This window comes from Eulemur rufifrons, chromosome 27 (assembly GCF_041146395.1).
Source record: "Eulemur rufifrons isolate Redbay chromosome 27, OSU_ERuf_1, whole genome shotgun sequence".
Lineage (NCBI taxonomy): Eukaryota > Metazoa > Chordata > Mammalia > Primates > Lemuridae > Eulemur > Eulemur rufifrons.
The window spans coordinates 21,997,503-22,020,714 of record NC_091009.1 but is presented as its reverse complement, the minus strand read 5'-3'; the positions used below and the strand labels follow the sequence as shown (position 1 = coordinate 22,020,714).

The following is a 23,212-nucleotide window of genomic DNA, read 5'->3' as shown; positions in this document are numbered from 1 at the left end:
TCTAAATAAGTATCACAATAAAATCAAGGTTTTGACATCATCCAAGGTGTGGATGACAGTCCCTTCGTGGTGGTCACAGGTCTTCCGCTAGCAAGCACAGATCTGCAGGGAGCCCCGGGGGACGCCTTCCCAGTTGGGTCAGTAAGGAATGGGGTTTTCCCACGAGCACAGCCACCACTGAAAAGCAGAGGACAGTATCAGATCTCATCCCTGGATGGTCACGACTGGCCTGTCTTTCCCATTAGGCCGTGAATACCTTTAAAGCTAAGACTGTGAACTCGGTTCCAACTCTGTGTTCTCAGAGGCTGATCCAGTGCCTGGCACGTGGTGGGCCCACACCCAATTTTTGGCCTTTCCAATAAAATACTGCATATGATCTTGTGAATTAGCTTCTTAAATAACAACAATGTGAAAATATATCTATATAAACTAACGAAATAGTCTTTTGAGTACATTTCAGTTTCAGAAACTGTAAGCTGATTTCAGTAACTCTTAGTTATCTTCATCGAACGTATGAGAAAGTAATGAGATTTACTGCTATAGGGAAATACCAGACTTGTGAGTTATAAACTTTCATGAGAAATTTAAATAAGTTATTTTTGAATTTTTTGTTTTTTAAATTATTGTAACATAAACACAGCATAAAATTTACCATTCTAACCATTTTCCAGTGTACAGTTCAGTGGCATTAAGTATATTTACAATGTTGCACAACCATCACCATTATCCATGCCCAAAACTTTTTCATTTTCCCACACAGAAACATCGTTGGTACTGCTGTACCCATTAAACAGTAATTCCCCATTCCCCTCAGGCCCTGGAAACCTCTCATCTACTTTCTGTCTCTCTGAATCTGCCCATTCTAAGTACCTTGTATAAGTGGAATCACATAATATTTGTACTTTTGTGACGGGATTATTTCACTCAGCATAATGTCCTCAAGGTTCATCTATATGGTAGCATGTGTCAGTTACTGATTGAATGAGTAGCTAAAGATCTAAATCAAGGGGGAACCAATTAGTTTATCATAGTCTTAGCTTGTTTGCATAAAAGGTAAACAGAATAAGCGACATGTATCAGTCTTCTCTGTTCTACATAGTAACGAAGAGACATATACTTCAATGTCATAATACTTTTGCCACTTAAGAGACATCATCCTCTCTTTCCATTTCATCTCCAGTTGACAGAACGTTGATGCAGTTGGTAAAACCTAGTCTGGTAAAACACAGGCGGGGAAGAAAAAACTTACACAAAAATCCTTGGACATCTTCTGGGCAACCGTGATCTGGCCAGTCAGTATACTGCAAATGCCACACCGTTCTTTCCTGACCAGACAAAAGGTGCTTGACCTTTAAGCCTGTGGTTGCATAGCAACCAGAATCTGTTCGGAACTTTGTGGTGACCTTGAACTTGCCATAGGTGGCCGAGCTGTGCTTGGAACCCAGTTTGGGCCAGTATCGGTGGCTTTTGGTTCGTCCGCCCTCCTAAATCACACACAAAAGCAAAATTGGAAATAAGTTGGGGGAAGCTCTCATCTTCTTAATCCTAAAATCTGAAGACAGAAGAAAACACAAATAGCTTCTAAGTCACTAACTCCGTAGCACTGCGCACTATCACAGGCTGGATCCTACACATTTTAGCTGAGACCAATCATAAGATTTACAATAATAGTTACATGAGGTGCAATTGAATATTAGAAGGAAGAGCAAGTGCAAAGTCCATAGGCAGGAACAAGCTTGGTGCCTTCAAGAAACAGATGTCTTCAGGGTGGCTAAAATTTGGCATAGGAGGCGGGCACCTGGTAGGAGAGGAGGTCGGGAAGGCCTCACAGTCCGTGGTAGGGAGTTTGGATTTCACTCCAAGGACGATGGAAGCAACCCTTAGGTTTTAAGCCAGACAGCAACAGATGCTAATAATCGTTCTAGGTCACACTTGTCCTTTCTGATGTCCAGCCCAGAGCTCCTTGTACTATAACACGCTGACTACTGACACTATCATCTAATGTCAATCTCACGTTTTTCAGCCTGACCAATTTTTTTCGGTTCAACCTACAACTAAAACCAAATAGCTGGTTACATGACCCTTCTTTCTCTCCTAAGTTTATAATCTTTTCTGAGGATATGCATGTTCTCAACCATTTACAAAAGGTCTGTGTTCACCTTCTGCACAGTTTTGAAGTTGCTGGAGGGGAGGGGGAGAGTGTGGAGGAGGTGGGTGCCAAGGAGGAGCTCCGGGGCGGAAGCACGTGGAGAGAGAGAGGGAGGTAACACTGTGCATGCAGAGCCGCGGTGGTGGGGACACGCTCTGGGAACCCTAATGGCTGTTTGGAGGAACCTAAAGGCCCGCCCACTTGGAAAGCAGTGCATCTTTGGGGAATACAAATCATCCTGCCCAGATTTATTGGCTTAATTGGGTCTCCTTAAGTTTGAAGCACACCTTCGCATTTATTTACCAATCCTGTGAAAGTAGCTTTCCCCGAGGCTTTGCATTTACACTCCTGCTGAGTGTCTAATTCAGCCATAGAGTTTAAGAGACCCTAAGTCCTTGCCCGACCCACGGATCACTGGACTCTACTTTGTCTCGACAGGGCTGGGCCCTTCTTCTCACTCAGGTCTCGCCTCAAATGCCACCTGCTCAGAGGGCCTCGACTGTCACCCAATCTAAAGTGGCCCCCCACTCCCACCCCGCCACTCTCCTTCCCATCACCTTGCTCTGTTTACTCTGTGGGATTTAACTGCTATAAGGGTTTATTCTCCTTGTGGGAAGGTCAAACAAAAGGTCAGCCCAGAGAAGTGCAACTGCCTTTAAAGAGCTTCAAGTCCCTTTCACTGCTGTCTTCTAAGGGGCTGTTCTGGAAAGAGCAACTGCTCAGAACAGTAGTGAAGGGAATATGATTTTTCCCCCCATTATCTCTATTTCCAATCCCTTTAACAGAGTTAGGAAAGGGGTACTGCGATACCATGGATATTGGTAAAACACATGAAGCTAATCCCTCAAATGACTTTAAAACATAAGCTGGAATTTAAGGAAAGGAACAAAAGCAAGTGGTTAAAAAAATTTTGAGAATGCAACAAGAGAAGAAACAACAATAATTCTTTCCCCAAAGACAGGAAGCTCAGGGCTGAATGGATGGACTGGCAGCCTATGCCAGTGTTTAAAACACTGCATAGAGTTCTCTAGTTACAACAGAAAAACTGTGTTTGGTTTGGCAAAAGAAGTAAAAGATGTTTTTTTCTCTTCCCCAAAGAGTAAAGGTCTCTCCAGGAACAACAGCTTCTGGTCTCTTTTCAGCTGATAAGCACGGTGGCATGTGGAACCTGTGTGCCCAGGGTTGGGGATCTATGTCGACTAACCCAGAGCAGTCTGAGCTTCTCAAATTCCAGTGGAAAGATCACTGTTTTGTTTGGCACACAAAGTCAGCCGGCTGAACTAAAGTTTGGTTGTGTTTGGTTTTGTGTTGTTTTGTTTTGTTTTCCTTTTAGTGCATGGCAATCCAAGGAAGAGTATTAAATGCCAGATGAAAACAGGAGAAAAAGGCACAACAATAAATTATCTCTGGGGGGGAAAAAAAAACCTATCTGAAAGTAAGAAGAGAAAATAGATGTATGACAAAGAGAAAAGGATTTTCAGAGAAACAGCGCTGCAGGAAGGAGGATGAGGCTACAAAGTTGCCAACACAAAGCCCATCTTCCGGCCACCTTTACCCCCGCCCCCCACCCCCGGTCCCCGGGAAAAGGACGCTGAGTGGGCCATTCCCCTTACCTCTTCTGCAGTGACCATGGCGATCACGTTCACTCCCTGCTCCCACACCATCTGCCAGAAGTCATGGCACGTGTGCGGCAGGGGCCCCTGGGTGGCTATGTAGTGCCATTCTGCCCCACCAACCACCACCTGGAAACCAAGGAAAGCATCGGTAAATGAACCCCAAGTCCAAGACAGGATTATCTGCTGACTGTATGTCCACTTGTATCTACCTTAAAACCTTGGATAGTATTTTCAGGGCCAAATGGGTTAGTGTAATTAAGAAAAACCCCGAGACCATAAATGGCTAGTGACGTATCACATGAAAACACTTTTTGCCACTCAAGCCTATTAAAACATTTACCTGATATTTTTTTCTTGTCTGCAACTCACATAGTATATGCAAACTAATGCACATTAAAAACACATGTACATATGCATATATATATATACACACATGCAATATTGTATGAACATGTATATGTATACTTAGGATTTGGTACAAAAATAGGAGTTATGCTTACTATGTGCAATGCACTCTGATACTTTCCATTCTTTTCTCTTCTCTATTCTAGTCTATTTCATTAAAACATACACACATACACAAGTGGTCATGACTGCTACATTGATGTCACACCCCACCGCCGTGTTGCGATTCATACTTTGAAAAACAGTGCTCCATGGCATCCTCTTCAACAATAAAAAAGTCTACCATGGATAAACATCCCCTTTGAAGCAGTATCTTTTCCCTGCTGACCTAATATGAAGTATCATAAACCTCCATTGTCATTGCTGCTCTGTGGTGCCACCTTTGGCAGAGATGTTATGAATGCAATATCCACAATACATAATATTTTATCAATAGCGTCACCTTGTATAGTACCCACAGCATCCAACTGAACTATGGAGTCATGAGATGATTTCAGATGATAAAACTATTACCCTACATAGCTCAGGGTGATCACGGGAGGATAATTCTGTAGCTATAAATTACAGCTGCAGAGAATCATAAACAAGTTGTACCCAAAGTGCTAAAGGTCATGCTATCAAGGTGAAATGGAGGCCTTTGCAGGAATTCTTTCTCTTCTCCTTTTTATTCCTGTGCCTTGATATTGCAAAGTCAGGCCTCTTACACATCCATGCAATGCAGATGTCTAGAGGGTTCTAGGAGCAATGAAGTGATCATTGTTTGAAACTTTTTTTCCCTCATTTATTTTATGAAACTATATACTAACTTGATTCAAAACAATGTCAGTTATTGTCTCATTACACAAGACATGTTTAGGTCAAAGCTGGCAAGAAAAATCCATTTTCCAAGTACTGGCGGGAGATAACATTCATGCATTTGCTGGCTAGGAGTTTGGTTTATCTGTGGAATTGTGATTTTAAACATTAGCCTCTCTGGCACCCAACATATAGGAACCATAAATACTTCCAGAGAATGCTGTTGCCTGGGGCCTTTCAGCATATTCCAAGTATTGACAGGAGGGTACTAAACACTGCATTAAAACACAACAACCAGCGCTACTGAGGTAGATTTCACAGATGTGATTCCACCTCTGGAGCAAATAAATCTCTGTTCTGTGTTAACAGCTGCTTGGAACCCGGGAGGAAAACATTGGCAAAACATACAGCTCTATTCCAAAAACACAAGGACAAGTTCTCGCAAGCTCTGTGGGTCTATTAAATGCACCCATGTCTAACTCGGATCCACCAGATGAAATGTGGGCCGCAGAGAATACTCGGGAAGGGAATGCTTCTCGGTTAACAATACCCTGTGGGCACAGTTTATGCAGAGTGACAGCTTTTTCCGGAGAGCAGATGGAAAATGGTCAAAGAGACTAGGCCAAAAGAAGATAGCATAATACTGCGATGCAAGATTTCCGGAGACACTATCCAGGAGCAGCTGTGGGATCGGCATCTTTGTTGGAGTGCGTCATTTTGGTCATTATTTCGTCACCTAAACAAAGCCTACGAAACACCATCGCCAGTTTACTCAAGAGTTTCCTGGGGTTCGTTTCTTGTTTTCGTTCTCACTCTCAAAAATAAGAGTAAAAATGAGCAATCTGATCTATCATATTGGTTCTTTCCTATTTCTTTTGGCAGTACTTTCTAATTATTAAAATATAAATATATATGGTTATCTATGCTCTGTGTACAAACACACTATACCCAACCATGGTATCCTTCTCATATTCTGTATCAAAATTGGTTATAACCGATACACAAGCCTAGATACCTAACTATACTATAAGGGCTCGAAGGAATGTACTAATAATTCTGCTACCGTTTCTTTCCTATTTCCAGTGAGGAAAGAAAATAATTCTGGACGAGGCCGGAAACAGGTTTCTAAGGCTATTGATCACAATGGACTAACAATGTGAACCTTGTGTTATTTAAAAACTTCCTATAATAATTGCTGTAACATCAGTATGTGAAGAAATGCTCCCACTTCAGAGTTCAAAGCAAATGGTGACACTCTAAACATGTATGCTCTGTTCTTAGGGACACTGAAGAAAGTAAGCTATTTGGGAAACATTTAACTGTATGTACACGTTTCCATAACTAAATTTTAACTAGTTTAAAATTTAGAGCTAGGCTATGAAATACGGAGCTATGAAGGTCTGAAGTATTTGGAACATTAACAAAAACTTAACCACACTAATTCATTGCCTAACATGGCAAATCTTATAAGATTCAATGCTAACCACACTTTTATAGTTTCAGTGAAAATTATTCCAACTCTTATAAATATCAGGCAAGCTTGGGGCTTTAGCTGTAAAATGCATAGCCCGTACTATTACCAGGGAGAAACAATACTTTCTGTTGCTATGCAATATGATAAAAACTTCAATGACAGGAGTGTAATACCTGTGACTTCCAAAGTCTCGTCACCTGCTAATCACAAACTGAAAAAGACAATTCTTAGTTTCTCCCATGAGTTTAGGGAGAGTTGTAGCCCACAGAGAAGAAAAAGTTAAAGTCTGTGTAATGAGCAAACTTCAGAAACCGCTGACCTGAGGTTTTTCCTGAAGCTGCCAGACTTCCTTCTCCCTGCACTGACAGACACGCCCTTCCACTTGAATAAGAAAAGCACAGGAGTTCAGAAACACCCCTTGAGGGTCTGGGGACAAGCCAAGAGGCACAGTGGCAGCCCATATATTGTTTTCTCCCTGCATCTTTACCTTCCACCTAGCAACCTCCCAACACGCTCACCTTCTTACCTTGATATGGGAGGCATTAATGTATCCTGTGTTATTCTCTTTGGTTGGGATCAGCTCCACCCGATTCTCCTCATAGGGGACAACTTCTCGGATCCGGCTGCGCTCGGCATTTTCTGGCAGAGCTGCGGTGCTGAAGATGCCATTTGCCTTTTTCTTTGGGATTTGCTCGTATTCTGTGAACACCATTCCCTCCTCTAGCTTCTTCTTCAAGGTTCTGAACTGCAGCAGAAATGGACCTTCAGCTGTCTGAGTTATCCAAAAACTCCAATAAAACCACCAGATTTCTTTACATGTTGACAGTGCTAATGTTAAGGAGTTTCAGGATGTACAAGCAATACTTGATTATGTGGTCTCATCACGAACCATATTGCTAGTATCTCTTAACCATTTTCCTTGTCATTCATACTATAAATCAAACAAACCTTCAAGAAGTGGCAGCAGTGTAAATTCAAAAATCAATATTTTTGCTATTTACACCTCTGTTTAAAGTCCTAATAAGGAGACTGTTAATCTTAATTATCCAAACATCATTTTCTCCACATACATAGCCGTTTTTACTGAGCCAAACTTTAAGATGATACTGGTCCACAGTTCTACAGCTCTGAGGATGAAATTCTCTCTCCCCCCTTTCTGGCCAAACCACTAATTACAATAATATGGTATTAATTGGATTAAATGATCCCTCTAAATTCCCTCCTGGCTCTAAAAACCTTCCAATACTGGATACAGACCAGCAGAAACGGAACACCCTAATGTTATTACCACTCTATTAGTTTTATACAACCTATTCATTAACCTTCTGACAGCAATTTCAGAAACTAATGGGACACCTTTCTTCACCTCTAAAACATTACCGTGCAACTTCTGCTTTGCAAAACCAAAGGTCTCACAATGTGTTATTCTAATAATTAATTATGCATCAGTCACATTTTACAGCCATATAAGGGGACTGCACATGAAGAGAACTCTATGAATGCATGGATAAAACAACTACTCCCTAAGAAGTGGTAACTGTTCACAAAAATCATAGAAACTGAGAGCTACAGCAATTGTTTAACTTCTTCATTTTAACTTGCAAAAGAAGAAACAGGCCCAAGGAAATCGAATTTCTTGACCGAGCCATCAGGCTTGTCAGGGGCTGGTGGTTTCAAGCAAGCACCGATCCCACCAACCTGACAAAGTGGGGAAGACGAAAATGAGGAAACAGTAGATGGTGGAAAGGATTAATTTAATATAACACACACCAGATCTTCCTAACCTCAAATTGAAGAATCAATGCATCCAACAAACCTTAGTGCTGGCATGTTCGGGCAAAGAGGATGCTTTGGGATTCTGAGACCACAGAGAATGAAGCACGTTTGACAAGTTTAGCACTTACCCTCTCATCCATGGGAACGCGGGTGGCATCAACGCGACTCTCTTCTCGCCCCGAGACCCGAGCCACCGAGAGCCCATTCAACGCTGCCAACATCAGCGGCCTCTTCTGTGCCTCCAGGCCTGCCATCTTCTGCTTCTCTAGATTCTTGTGGCAAGAAAAGGCACGTTCTCATTGTTTATAATACCAGTAGAATGTTGGAATGTGTTTTAATCTCCCCAAATCTGCAACTCCCCCGCCAAGGAATGCAGACAATCACCCTTAGTGGGGCAAATTCAAACACAGCCTTCCCGGTATTCCCACTGTACCCACGTGAGGCAGTGCCTACAGGACTCCTCAGCTTTTATTTTTAATTAATTCACTCATTAGCTAGATGGGTAAATAAATAAAATAAGAAAAAAGACTTCCTACAAATACACTTTGCCATAGGGCTAAAAAAAAAAAAATTACATGCAATACAGTTTAGAAAGCTAAGTAAGGGCTGAAGGAAGACAGGATGAGGAAAAGAGAAACTGTTACAGGAACCATCTAATCTAATCACAGTGATGGACCTTTCTGCAAGGTCCATGGTGCAAAACTTGCAAAACAGTTTGTGGTGGTGTTGATTGAGAGAGTTGGACACACAAACTGTAGAGAAAAATCTTCCTAAGTTTCCATCCTGAGGAGCTAAGACTGACTTCCTCGAAACTGCCTGTGGTATGAAAAAACGTTTCTGTCTACTCACTTCAGGCAAGCTACAAACATTTCCTAAAAGTAATTTTGTCTTAAACGTTAAGGGCCCCGGGCCCTTGCTCCTTTGTGATAATTCAAGGAGCTCTAAGTAGGGACCAGTGCCATGATTTTGCCTATAGGCTATTTGTTTCATATAAGTAACAAGAGTGATAAATATGACCAAAATGAGGTTATGGGACCATGTGGAAATCATTAAGTATCAAGTTGGCAGAGGAAATAGCTAAGCTGAATGCTTAGACCGATAAATTCTTGATGCTAATGTTGCTTTTAAGAGGCCCCGGGCCAAGAAGTGTTGAAAAATCCTTTTCTACTAATGAATGACTTTTTTCCACACTGGGGAAGCTCTCCCCGACCAGTGTCCACCCACACGTTTCCCTCCATTCCCAGCCAAAGGCTTTCTTTGCTAGAGGCACAGGTATATCTTTCATAATTTCCCTTCAGGAGTGCAAAAAGTAGAAAAAGTCACGTCTGTATAAAAACTCTTTTAACACTTTCCTGACCCAAAAGTGTTCAGGATAGCCACAACTGTGAGGTTGAGAATGGAGAATGTTCTCAAGGTTTTTCAAAAGCAACAAAGTTGTTACAGATCAGATTTCTGAACCCAGGAACTTGGCTTCCTTAAAACTGTGGCCTCCATTGTTCTTTCCAGGCTGATTCCCAACCAGGTGAGGAAGACCTATGCATGAAGGGAGGCCAATGAACCCCATCAAGGCAAATGTTATGACTGTCCTGGAGTTCCTAAAATAAGGCCCGGCCACCTTACAGTACGGCTGTGGTGAATGAAGAGAAGTCAATCTGCATTTGATTGGCTGTAATTAAATGATTTTTTTTAAGGCAGTGAAAATTTCCAGGACAATTAGCAATGGAGATTTTAAAAAGTTGCAACAATCCAACAACTTTCTAATTAGTAAGAGGCAGATTCGCTTTGTTGCTCTATACGTACATCTCTTACCTGCACAGCCTTGCTCTGACAAAATAACTGGGCCCCCTCCAGATTGTATTTTTTTTTTTTTTTTTTTTTAAGAGACAGGGTCTCACTATGTTGCCCAGGCTGCAGTGCAGTGGCTAATCACAGGCACGCTCTTGGCACACTACGCCCTTGAACTCCTGGCCTGAAGCATCCTCCTGCCTCAGCCTCCCAGGTAGCTGGGACTACAGGCAGGTGCCACTGCACCCTGCTGGGGACAATGCTGAAGATGGGTTATTCATGTCTCATGCTAGGATGTACCTTCAAATGTAATAAGTATGCATGTATGCATACGTATGTATATATACATGTGTGAATTTTTGATAGAATAAGTTCAATGGGAATTGAAGCTCAGTGGTAAACTTCTGAATTATAAATTCAATGACTCTAATTTTCTTGAATTTGTGTTAAACATCTATTGAAAGAAAATCTGAAACTAAAGCTGGACATACCCCAGTCCAGACAATACTAGCCAACTATCTTGACGTGGATCTAAACAGAAAGCTGCACAGGGATATTGCTCTTTTACTATCTAATGTGGGGGTCGGGGGAAAGCTTTCCCCCAAGAAAACAAAACACTAGGAGATGTAGGGAGGCGAGCTCCTAGCAGCTCACACAACTGGAAGTCTCAGCCTTGAATAAACAGCAAAATGTTGGCTGAGGCATTGACCTCAACACCACACCAAGTATACCTCTTAGCAGCCACGAACAAGAATGGCACATTTATTTGAAAGGGCAAAACCCAACATTTTGTGAAATAAAATACTACCTGTGTAAATGCCCGATAATCCTTTAAAAACCTACCACATGCCCTGAATATGAATAAGCCTCGCACCTTTTTCAGCGCCTAAAGCACATGGCTTTCACAGCAGAGAACCCCGGGAGAGGAAGACACTCACCCTAATCATCATCTCCCTCTCTATAATGCTGTCCTCCAGGGAGAACATTTCGGACACAGGTCTCTCCTTCACCGGCTCCTTTTTGACCCGCTCCTTCACGCTGGTCAGGTCGGGTTCAGAGATGGACGGGCCCAGGGAGGCCCCGTTGACGGCGGGCGGGTCCGCTCGGGACACGCTGATGGCCTTGGCCGGCCCGTGCCTCAGCACCCTGGCTCTGGCCATGGCGGGAGGAAGGCTCGGCTGGTCTTGCCGCAGCGCCCCGTTGCTCACACTCTTCCTCGGGCCGGGGTACTCGGGCGGGGGCTTGTTGGGGATGCGCGCCAAGGCCGCCTGCAGCTGCGCGCTGTACTCCATCTTCTCGCGGAGCACGGGGATCTGCGGCACCGACTCCGGAGCCTCCTCCTCCTCCTCGCTCTCGCTGCTGTGGATCAGCATGGTGGCATCGGAGAAGGTCTTCTTGTGGTGATACTGAGGCAGCTGGTGGACCTCGTGGCTGCCCGGCCCCTCCTCGGGCGGGCCCTGCTCCCGCAGCGTGTTGCGGCGCGCCATGGGGAGGTTGAGGGACTTGAGCGTCATGGCCTCCATGCCGCGCACCATGCTGTTCATCACCTCCAGGCTGTGGCGCTTGTTCACCGTGCCGTGGTGCTTGGTGGCCGTGAGGGGCTCGCTCACCTCCTGCAGAGACTGATGCACCACCGGGGAGCTGTCCTCTTGGAAGGTCTTCACCGAGAGCTGCACCTTGCGGGTCACCAGGTCCGGGCTGCTGCCGCTGACGTACTTGTGGCGGTGGCTGGCGAGGTCGGGGGTGCTGGTGGCAGGGCGTGGCCGTGGGTAGGGGGGCGGCGGCCTGAAGAGATAGTTCTTGAGCATGTGCGCCGTGCTGTAGTTAGGGCCACCTTGCAGCTGCATGTTGGCCAGCTCCGGGGTGCTCACCGTGTGCGAGATGGCACTGGCCCCCGGCTTGCTGGGCACCACGGTACTCTTTGGGTTCATGTGGTCAGAGGGGCTGACCAGCTTGTTACCATAGCCTCCCTGGGGCCCGTAAGGGATGGTGTAGGGGTGTCTCTCCCGCATCTCCGGCTGGCTGTACACCAGATCCTCTGGCTGGTTGTAGGCGTGAGTGTTGAGGATGTTGAGGTTCCGCAGAGACTGGCTCTGGCTGTCCGTGTGCACGACGCCCCTCTTCATCTGCCGCATGACCGTCTCGTAATCAGGGGTCGGCCTGTAGGAGGGCACAATGATGGCACTGTGCCGGTGGCTGGGGATGTAGTCAGCCCGCATGATGTCGCTCCCAGGGATGCTGAGGTTGGAGGACACGGGGGAAGCCTGGATGAAACTCTGTGAGCAGCTCAGGGAGTTGACGCTGTGAACGCTGCACACGCTGCCGTTGGTGACGGTGCCGTTGACGTAGTTCAAGTCCAGGCTGTTGTGGGAGTTGCAATACAAGGCTTCTTCGTTCCCATGGAAAATGCTGTCTACAAGAAGTCAAACAAAGGCACGTGACCCTCCAAGCCATCCTGCCCCAGGGAAGTTCATCCTCACACTCATGAGTTGACTTTTAATATAAATAAGTCACAAAAAGGGAAACTCCACGGTCCCCACCCACATATTCCACAGAAAAACTGTAAATATCTTGGAGGAGATACCAATATACAGAAAGAATTACTATAAAGCAGACTGAAAAGAAAAAGGAAACCAAGACAAAGAAAGGGATGCACATGTGCAGTTACGTGCCGCCTGGCCAAGTTCTCGATTTTTCCATGAGACTTGAAGTCAGGCACCAACACTGGGCCTCGTGCTGGGGAGACCTGGATTTCTGTTCAGGGCTCAGCAACAGGACTGGATATTTGGGCCAGGAAGTCAAGAACTTTAATAGGGCGACAGATTTAAATTACTGAGCACTTGGAGCTGCTCTTCCTGATGGCAGCGGAAACGGTCCTTTTACTCGAGGGACCGCTGAGCATTCGTAAACAAACAGGACAAATGATGCGGCCGGGACGTCAGCACGCCCAGCTCGTTCTGAGCAGCAGACAGTGAGGGGCAAAATTAGAATCAAGATTTCTTTTTAGCCATTTCTAAAATCCTCCTTTAGATCTGGTTTCATCATTGAGTTCAATTCAAGTAAACGTTAATTATGGTTTAAAGAGGTACCTAGAGAGATAAAAAGATTTCTAAAGTCAGGCCCATTCTAGGTGTCTAGCGCTCTTTTAAAACACACACACACCCCCCAAGGAAGGCAACTTTTTGCCAAAACACCTTTCTGTGGCCAAATTCTATTCATTTTCATGCCATAGATTTAAGCTGGGCAAAGGAGAGGAAGACAAAGTCAGAAAAGGTGAAAAACAGAAAAGGTGACTGAAAGTATTCAACTGCCTGAAAAGGAGGAGTGTGGACAAAGACCTGATCAGATGAGATAGGCAAGAAAAACCAGGAGGACAGACAGATAAAACGTCTTGCAATTTATCCACCTTTCATGGGGTTTGCTGCCTTCCCATAGAAGGAGGGTGACTTTGCAACTCCGTTTATAAAAAGTACTATTTCATTTAAGTTAAATGGTCTTGATTGTCTTAGTTTTCATGCTCATACTTTTATAACACAGAGGTCCCAAAGTAGCCAGGAGTTGATAACATAGACACTAATTATTCACTTAACATATTGTCAACATCCAAGGTTTTCTACCATCTCCTTTTTTGAGATGTAGTTAGTATACAATGACTAGAGATACTGATTTTCATATCCACGTGCCACCATTAACCTCTCTGTATCCCAAATTCTATATACATAAAATAGAAATAATAGCAGTAGTACCCATAGGTTTATTTAGAGGATTAAATGAGACAATATACAGTGAGTACTTAGAACAGTACCATAATTACTCTATAAATGTTCACTGTCATCACTCTCATTGTTATTGCTATTGGAATGGGCTTTTTCACACATTTTGCATGGGAGATGTTTCAGGAGAGAAAGAGGAATACGACAGATTTCCTTTATAAGCAACATGCAAGTGTACTGAGAAAGGGGCTGGAGGGAGGGGTGAGAAAAACAGCTAAAAGAAAAGGCTGAGGTTGTGCACTTCTCCCACTTTATCCTGCATGCCTGTATTCACTGTCCCCATGAAAACCTCACTGACCTGCTATGAGCTTTCTCACAGTGGCCATGCCAGTGAAGTGCATTCAGCTGGGCTGGGCTGTCACCCTCCTCTACGCTCCCTTACGAAAGGGAGGAGGAAAAGAACGTGCTTGCTGCCTTGGCCCCGACTCCCTGGGCAGCCAACTCTGGGGACATTTTCCTCTCAAGGGTCATCAACACTCGATGCCTTTCACAGACTAAAGCTGCTGGCTACTGTCATTCAGACAACGACAAAGTTAGAATGAAAGCATTACTGTCATCTTTAAAACAAAGCTCTCTTTACTGCTCCCTGGTACGCAACCTTTTGTCTTCAGAAGAGAAGACGGAAGCCCAAGTTACCTTGCGAGGTGTGTGTTTCCGAGTAGTGCTCCCCACACTGGACGTGCACGGGCGGCAGGATGTACGGCTGCTGCCTGGGCTGAAACAGAGAACACGGCAGAAGTGGGGGGGCCTGGGCAGAAACAGCTGTCGGCCCCCCCAGAGAGCCAGCCCAAGCACATGGCAGTTCCCACCAGCACAGCACCAGGGAGGCACCGGGCAGCCGCCCTCCCTGCCACCCCTCTGACCCAACCCTCTCCTCCCCATCTGTACCCTCAGCTCATCGCTAAGTCTGGGACTGAAGAAACGACAAGGGGGAAATGAAGTTGGTTGAAGGTCAGAAGAATCAAAAGACTGAATCCTATAATCTATTATGTTCTAATACACCTACAAGGGTCTCTATGCCTTCCTTTGCAAGAATAACCTAGAACAGGTACATTATCATAACCCATCTAAGAAATGAGAATGAGGGGGACGCCTGTTTTGTTCTACTCAAAATTCTATTCGCCAGCTCCTACACAGCAGCACAGCTGTGCCTGCGACCCAGGTTCATGGCTCCACGTCAGCCTCAAATGGGAACAGGGCTAGTGTTAAGCTGGGCCCAGTGACCCACCCCCACTGCAGAACTAAACGTGGAAAGGCCCCCGGCAGGGAATCAAGTTCAACCATCTACCCCCATCTACCCCCTCGGCCTCAGGGCAGAGCCTTTTCCATTAGTCTCCTACAGTTGGCCATTTAGACACAACCTGAATAACTTCCTGCTGCAGAAGAGAGTAAAACTTTTAGAGGGAAGAAAAAAAATACTTCGATGAATTAATAAACATTTGAACAAAGGCAGTATCAACATTCACGAAGGTGATCTAAAGCAAGTCATTTAAACCTCAGTAGGTCTCAGCTTCCTGCCAATCAAACCAAACTCCTCCCTGCTCCTCCGCTCAAGCATTATCCATTTTATTTCTATGTTGGGGTTGCAGATAAGCGTTTGTTTGAAAAAAGTTTTGATGTGGGAAGAAAAAAAAAAAAAAACCCTCAAGTTTGTAAGCCACTAAACAGGATGATCTCTTATATTTCTCTTAGCCTTTCAGGTGTTAATTTAAAGGTTACTGTTTTATGAGAGAAGCAACTGAGATCAAACTAAGAAACCAAAAACCAGCAGGGGTCACACTTTCTCAGCATCCCTCGATGGAAAAAGAGCACTCACCAAAGCGGGATAAATAACTCACTAATCATTTTCTCTGCTACAAACAATGCTTGGGCATCAAGAGGGCAAATAAAGAAGGCAATAAAGGCAAGGGGTCCCCAAATTAAAAAGGAACCAAGAGAGTAGAAATAAAGAATTGAAACTAATCTAAGAAAGTAGTTCAAGGTACCAAAGAGAAAGTGCTAAATCAGTTCTAAACATCCCTAAGTCTCCCTTTGCCTGATTTTTGAGTTGCAATTTAAAAATATTTTTCCTTGTCTTGGCAATACATAATTCAACTCAATTTTTCCAGAGTAGGACAGTCAGTTTTAAAGGTTTAGAAAAAAATAGTGAGGAGGGATTTGTACAAGGGAAGAGAAATACATGGCACGGCAAAGTTGGTTTACTGCCTTTTCTTGCTCTTATTTAAAAAAAAAAAAATCTTAATAAGTGACTATGTATGAACTGGCATAAGTGTATAGGCAAAGGACAATAACAGCTAATCCTCTGAACACCATTTCAGGATTATTTTGTTTTTTTGTATATTCTAATATATTATTTCATTTCTTTCCAGATTTGCTGATGCAGAAACAAATTATATAATAGATGCCTTATATAGGCAGCAAGCAGGCAAGAGAAAATCAGCACTAGGCAGTCCTGTTTCTAGCAAGGAAGCCAAGAGACGATGTTCTCTGGTCTTACTCTCGTTCACAGTAAGGAACTCTAGGTGAAACCTAAAGGGCAGGGGAGAGGGGGAAGCTTCCTGCAGACTGTCTTCACCCAGATAAAACAGGTAAGCCTCTGCGTCTTCTCTAGATAATCAGGACAAGATCAGACCACGTGAGAGCCATTTTGTCTGCCATAGTGTTTCAGTGGCCATAAATGAAAAATTATCTAAGTAAGACATTTCAGTCCTAAAGAAAGGAAGAGGAAAATAACACTAATAAAGGAGAAAAATAAAGAAACCAGCACCACGAACAAATCTACTGGTGTTCTAGGGGAAAGCCAGGGCAAAGGGCCACATGGGAAATATTATGCATAATATTGAGATTAATAATAATCACACGGGCACCTCAGGAATTATATTATGTGATAACAAAATGGCTCAACTCAAGAATTCTAAGAGTCTATGTCTATGTATCTTTCAGAAAAAAAAATTTCTCAAAAGTTTTCTTTTAAAAGACAAGTTAAAGACATGCTATAGGGCAGTGGTCCCCAACCTTTTTGGCACCAGGGCCTGGTTTTATGGAAGACAATATTTTCCATGGATTGGGAATGGGGGGGAGGCTCAGGCCTGGTTCCTAACAGGCCAGGGACTGGTACCTGGCTGCGGCGTGGGGGTTGGGAACCACAGCTATAGGGTGTACATTGCATATGAAGGAAAATTCAGTTGTATTCTATCAACTTGAAGGAATGCTCATCAAGAAAAATTAAAAAACATATCTCTATTTTGTTTTTGTGTACAGAACTGAGTTAAAACAAGCAGAAAACTTTAAAGGAAACCTACTCTTCACATCTTTCTACTATATTATCCTTGAGTAATCCTCAAAAGAAAACGTAGCTAAAGACAGAACACATGTCTTAATATCAGAAGGGTGTTTCCTTATTCACACAATGAGGACAACAGTTAAAACAGAAACAGCAGCAGCTAAGGCTAGGTAGAAAAGTGGGGCCAATTAAAATTTTGTTGACCAACTAAAGCCTTCAAATTAGAAAATGTGCATTAATTTTCCCCACTGGATACTCTACCTGAGACCATCAACTAGACTCATTCAATTTTTGCTCATTTAAAAAGCATTTTCCGACGAGTTTATTAAGCTCTATCTATGGCAGTGAATACAAAAGAATTTGTGGAGCTTACAACTGAAGACATGTCTTCACACAACAACCAGAACAGAGGAGCAAGTGGATAAAAACACAGCACAGGTTGTGTGTTATCTGAAGGACCACGGTCTCACTGGCCTGGAACAAGGGGTAAACCTTAAGCCATGGTTAGAGTCATGATGGGCATGGATGGGTACAGGGGACAAGGGGACAAAACGGGTGTGCAGCACACCTGCTTGGCAGGATGATGTTCTTCTGTGTTCTCTCTCAAGATCTCACCTGGTCATGATGCCCTAGTTGTCTCTCCTCTCAAATTAATAATAATGAATACTCAACAGTCAGACCACTTGATTACTGAAGATTCTATACATACCAGAGAGGACCGGCTCCAGGTGGGCTGGCGTCTGATGGGGGGTGGAGAATTTGACTGTCTACGTGAAAAGTTGAAATAATGAGAATGGTCATTATTATTCATCAGATATGAAAAGACCAGATAGACAAGGAGGGAGAGGAGAGGAAAATAAACAAGATTGGTTAAGACTTACACCAAACATAAACACTGCTTACTTCTGCATGGTGATGCTAAGATCAATTTTGATTTCCTTTTTTTTCTTTTTCTTTTCAAAATGTTTGGAAAATATAGTAATTTTATAATAGGTTTCACAAAGTAATATTAAAAGAGTAAGGCTTATTTCTATAGAAAGATTATGAGGGAAATAAGCAAGACTGAAAAATATCACCATTTTAAAATATTGTACTCTTTGTACTCTTGTGTATGTGTAAAATCTTTCATAATTAAAACAATGCAAGAAAAAATATTTTTAAAATGCTTCCAGTCCAATGAAAATCCAAAATAGAGAAAATATTTGAGTTTGACCATATAAAGATACTTTTTATTAAGATAATATATTTTACAAATGTTTATCTGATCAGATCCTTTCCAGACCGAGAACATAGATTTTTTTTTTTAATGTGCAGATAAAAATCAACTACAAGCATTATCGAATTCTCGAGAATTGAAATCAAAGTTGCTTTTCAGTAACGGTTCGCAAATGCCTAACAATGTTTTCCCTAGTCCTCAGTGTTATCATTAAAAAAGCAAAACAAAACAAAAACCTCAAAAACAGTACATTTAAAGTTTTTCATCAAACTAAAGTTCTTCAATTTAAAGGACTCTCCATAATCTGAGATTTTTATCCTTCCTACTTTTTTGGTGATAAAATTTCTTTTATGAAATCATGGAGATAATACAGTTATGTTGGATTTTTTTAAATGATTGGCTAAATATACAATCTTATCAGATCTATGTTCACACATTGCCCCCATTTTTTCTCTGAGGTCAAGCAGTCCAGGGACCACTCCCTGGGGCTGCACCTCCAGATGACAAGCAGCGACTCTGTAGGAGCAGAAAACCCAACGATGGTCTTTTAGACGTCAGACAGTAAAGACCTCTGGAGAAGGACACCGTTAAGGTGACGCTAGTTTTGTAAAGCTCCAGAGGGATACGCAGGTCTTAACATAGCGCTGAGCCTCTGAAACTGTGTACAGAAGAGAGAGTGTGCGTGTGTGTGTGTGTGTGTGTGCGTGTGTGTGTACTTTTTAGAGAGTGTGCCCCAGGTTTTAATCAGGTAAGAGGCTAGAAACCCCTTATACCTCATCAGGAAGAAGAAAGGAATGGTTATTATAGAAACAGAAAAATGAAAAATAATTTCTTCTTAATTTTCAGTCTACTACGTGATGCTCACTAATATCGGAAGGAAAGACAAGAGAAATATAAATACTCAGTAAGTCTTATAGTAAAACCATTGGCTGAGAAATGGCACTTCTCCGACAGTTTTTTTATTCGTCCTCCAGTTTTTTATTCACCCTACTATCGAATTCTTGTTACCATCAAAGACACCCCCACAAGTCAAAAGCAACAGCAGAGCAGAACTGCGCAGAAACAACCTACGGGGAATCTGCTCAGAAGAATGGCGTGTGGGGTTGCAGGAGAGAATGTGCTAGAAGAAAGCTACGGCTGCTGAACTTGCCACTTCTTGCTCAGCCCTTCCTCTGATTTCTATTTGCAAACTTTGCTGGTAGACCTGATACTGTGCGATAGACTTTCAGACCCTGACAGTGACTAATTGCAGCGACTGGTTTGAAAGAGCTTCCACCGCGTGCAGAAAAAAGTCTGCCATGGCCCGGGGCTCCAGTTTTAAAGCAGCCGCATTCTTCAGCGGGAACTGCTCTAGGACAATACTCTGCATACTCTTGGATGTGTCCACGGTGGGAGTGGAAAGGCAGTTCTTCTCTTGCATTGACAAGCCTGGCGCTCTTTGAAACCAAATTAAACACATGGGGCGCCCAAACCGCTGAATGTACTCTGCTCAGGAACGTCTTTTGAAGGCAACCAAGGTAAAGACAAACGGTAGAGTGAGCCCCAGCACGCCGCATCTGAGGTCAGGCCACATTTAAGTGCCCTCATCACACTCCCCTTTATCACTCTTTATCTCCAAATTAAATTAAAAAAATACACACGGATCTGTGACATCTATGGGTGTCTTTCCAAATCGGCCTCTAATTACCCTGGCCTCTCATTTGCAGTCAGATGACATGACCCAGGAGCGCACACAGGGTTAGCCAACTGTGTGAGCGAAACGGGGCTGAGGATGACAGGAGCTTCTTCTCTTTCAAGTTGGCTCGTCACTCTGTTACCCACTTCTGAACACACTCCACATCTGACACGAAGGGGCACCCTGGCAAATTGGGAACCGCTCGGCTCCTCCAAACTCATAGCAGAGGCTTGGAAAGGCACTAATGTGGGCCAACCCATCCAGGCAGTCAAGCACGCGCAGTCAATTTGTGAATCCTTTTCTCTCTAGGCACACGTACTACGCTAGACAGTCTTCATCATTAAAGTTCTTTCATTCCTGCCCAGCTTTAAGTTACTTCTTTAGCCTCTACGAGGAACAAGGAAAAAGAACCAACGAAAATAGGGATCTACAACATCCCTAAAGCACACACATTGCATCTGCCAAAGCAACGTAGTGAGGGTGGACTAAATGTTTACTTACTCCGTGCAGATTTTGTTCTGTTTGTAAAACTTGTGCCGTGTGACAAACAACCGAGAGATATACTTGGCATTTTCGATATCATCCTTAAAAAGAAGCAACAGAGAAAAAAATAAACACTTGTTTGACTAGATGTACATTTCATTGAGATTCCTCTGAGCTGGGGGGATACAGCCCTTCCTCCCTTCATCTCAAGCACAAAATGACACACTGGGCCAGCGAGCAAACCAACCTGCCAAATGGCAGCGGCAGCCATGCCTCCAAAGCCTACCATAGAATGGCAGAAAATGCTGTCTGCTAAGGAACCCTTTATGTCCAAAGTGCTGGGGTCACACTGATGAACTGGCATGTCTGTACATAAATTCCAGATCAAGTGCTTTAAAAATAAATAACTGAATCGAGGCAGAGAGTAGAATAAACAGCAGACATCATTAAATTGGAGGCGGTGAGGTGCATGAACGGCCTTGGCTCTGGAGGAGGCACTCAACAGAGGATCAATCGCTCAGCTTACTTCAGATTAAGCTGGGGCTACGATGGGGAAGAAAATGCAGGTCAGCCAGCGAAAGCAAATGCAATGCAATGGCTTCGGGGTGACGCGATGAGGGCTGTAACCAGGGTACAGACGAGCGAGGCACGCCGGACAACGTGATGCATCGCAAATAAGGCAGAGGGAGAAATGCAAAGTTTAGAGTCAAAAGTCAGCTTGGAAACCTGGTATTTTGAACATGGTAGTTTACCATCGCTATCCTGAAATGAGTCATGATAGCACTGGGCAAATACTCAAAAGTATTTCTTCAACGGAATATTGATTCTCTCAAGATAGGGAGAGCAAGGAAAGGACAATTTGAGTTGAGAAGTCCAACAGCGAGCTGCTTTGTTGGGCCCAGCCTGTGTCCACCCACGTCCCCCACGTTGCTTACCGTGTGAAAGAGGGCAGTCTCTTCCTTGTTGATGAGCTCCACTAGAATGGCTGACTTGTTATGAGTGATATTCCCAATATCATTCCACCTGGTCAAAAGAAACGCAACCGTGTCTGCCCAGAGGTGGCCCACGCATTTACAATCCAGTATGGGAGGTCGTCTGCTACTGCTGAGCTTCACTTTACAAATTAGGATTTACCTACTTTCCAAAAAGCTCAATGTTCCCTCTCTCAAAGGAGAAAAGTAAAGAAAATGCAACACGTATTCAAATACCTAAAAATTCTATGTAAAATGTCTAGATACTGCTGTTCATAAACTATAGGTTCTTTTATGACCAGCAATGAGGAAAATTTGCAAAGGACTTTTGCTGCCTTTTTCCCCGCCTCTAATTCCAAACTGACAAAACGTTTCCCATGACCCCCATTTTTTTAACGATGGAGGAGCATAGATAATTAAAAAGTCGTGTGTTTCCAGAAATCTAGGCTGAAGACTTCATATATTCTGTGTTGTAATGTGCACTACAGATTAATTATGTCATCTTGGAAAAGACTCCTAGGGACTATGTAATGTGCCTGTGCTTTTGTGATCTAACATATGCACACAGAAAAACAGGCTTTCCTTTCCTGTCCTCCTGGAGACCTTATCTAAAATGAGATACACCGAAATCAGCACTGGACGAGGGAAGAAAAGCTACTGCTTCCCGTTCTACCCAGAGCCAATTTCCAAGCTCTGGAACCACGACCTCCCCTGCTCTCAGTGCCCCGACCCTGCCCACTGCTACTTCGCTCCATCACACACCTGCGTGCTACACTTCCAGCATCCCCGTCTGGATAATTCCTTTGAGACTCAGCTCAGGAGTCCCCTTCTCTAGGAAACCCTCTTTCTCATCCCCCCACTACCCACATGCGAGAAGAACCCACTGTCCTCCTCTGTCGGTCACCTCGCTGTCTTTCAATTTTTACTTCTGTGACTAGATCTCTAACTAGACCAAACTAGACCACAGGCCCAACGCCTTGCGTAGGGTTCCACTCTCTTGATCTCTGTATTCCAAACACTGAGCCAAGTACCTGGCACAGGGCACTGCATAAATGTCTGTGGGAAGAAGGAACAGTAATAATATTGCCTGTCATCTGTACAGAGTACGATTCTTATATCAACTGCCTAAGGCAGAAAAGACAGCTATTTTTGATCCTTCTTTAAAGAGGAGGCAATTTAGACACAAATGACTACCTGACGTAGCCACATTGACTCTGTTCATCAGGTATGGATGAGTTGTTTACCTGGGGTTTCCAGACTTTCCGCCAGTCATATTTGCATCACACCAGTCCCACATGTTTTAAAGACCATCTGCTGGTGCAATACTCTCCCCATGTGCTCCGCCCAGCTTGCTGCCCGACTCTCAGAACTACCAGATTACATCTGCATGGACTCATGGCTACATGCTCCTCAGTGAAGGTCTCTCTAGATAAGAGGTATTTGGTTTCCTCTGGCTCCATTCCTTCAAATCAACTGCCAAAACCTTAGATACACTCGGAGGCCCACAGCACGATTTCACCCAGTGGCATAATTAACACGACAGTAGAAGTAAACTCCCATCTTGTAGGGGTTTCAAGATAAATGAAAAGGTCTGGAGGCAGTTTCTAAGAAAACTGAGCAAAACCTGTGAGTGGCCTATGCCCATGAAATCTGCAAAATGCTATTTTTTTTTTTTGAGACAGAGTCTCACTCTGTTGCCCAGGCTAGAGTGAGTGCCGTGGCGTCAGCCTAGCTCACAGCAACCTCAAACTCCTGAGCTCAAGCGATCCTCCTGCCTCAGCCTCCCGAGTAGCTGGAACTACAGGCATGCG

General features: G+C 43.8%; 1 protein-coding gene across 1 annotated transcript in view; it reads right to left on the bottom strand.

Moving 5' to 3' along the window:
• Nucleotides 1-23,212, bottom strand: part of PTPN14 (protein tyrosine phosphatase non-receptor type 14) — a 138,929-nt gene that overhangs the window by 8,501 nt on the left and 107,216 nt on the right. The window contains exons 9-17 of the mRNA XM_069459297.1: nucleotides 21,366-21,453; nucleotides 20,449-20,531; nucleotides 17,766-17,823; nucleotides 14,410-14,488; nucleotides 10,939-12,413; nucleotides 8,344-8,487; nucleotides 6,966-7,184; nucleotides 3,763-3,891; nucleotides 1,250-1,484 (exon numbers count right to left, since the gene is read on the bottom strand). Of these exons, the coding sequence (XP_069315398.1) occupies nucleotides 1,250-1,484; nucleotides 3,763-3,891; nucleotides 6,966-7,184; nucleotides 8,344-8,487; nucleotides 10,939-12,413; nucleotides 14,410-14,488; nucleotides 17,766-17,823; nucleotides 20,449-20,531; nucleotides 21,366-21,453 (2,510 nt within the window). The remainder of the gene's footprint in view (nucleotides 1-1,249; nucleotides 1,485-3,762; nucleotides 3,892-6,965; nucleotides 7,185-8,343; nucleotides 8,488-10,938; nucleotides 12,414-14,409; nucleotides 14,489-17,765; nucleotides 17,824-20,448; nucleotides 20,532-21,365; nucleotides 21,454-23,212) is intronic.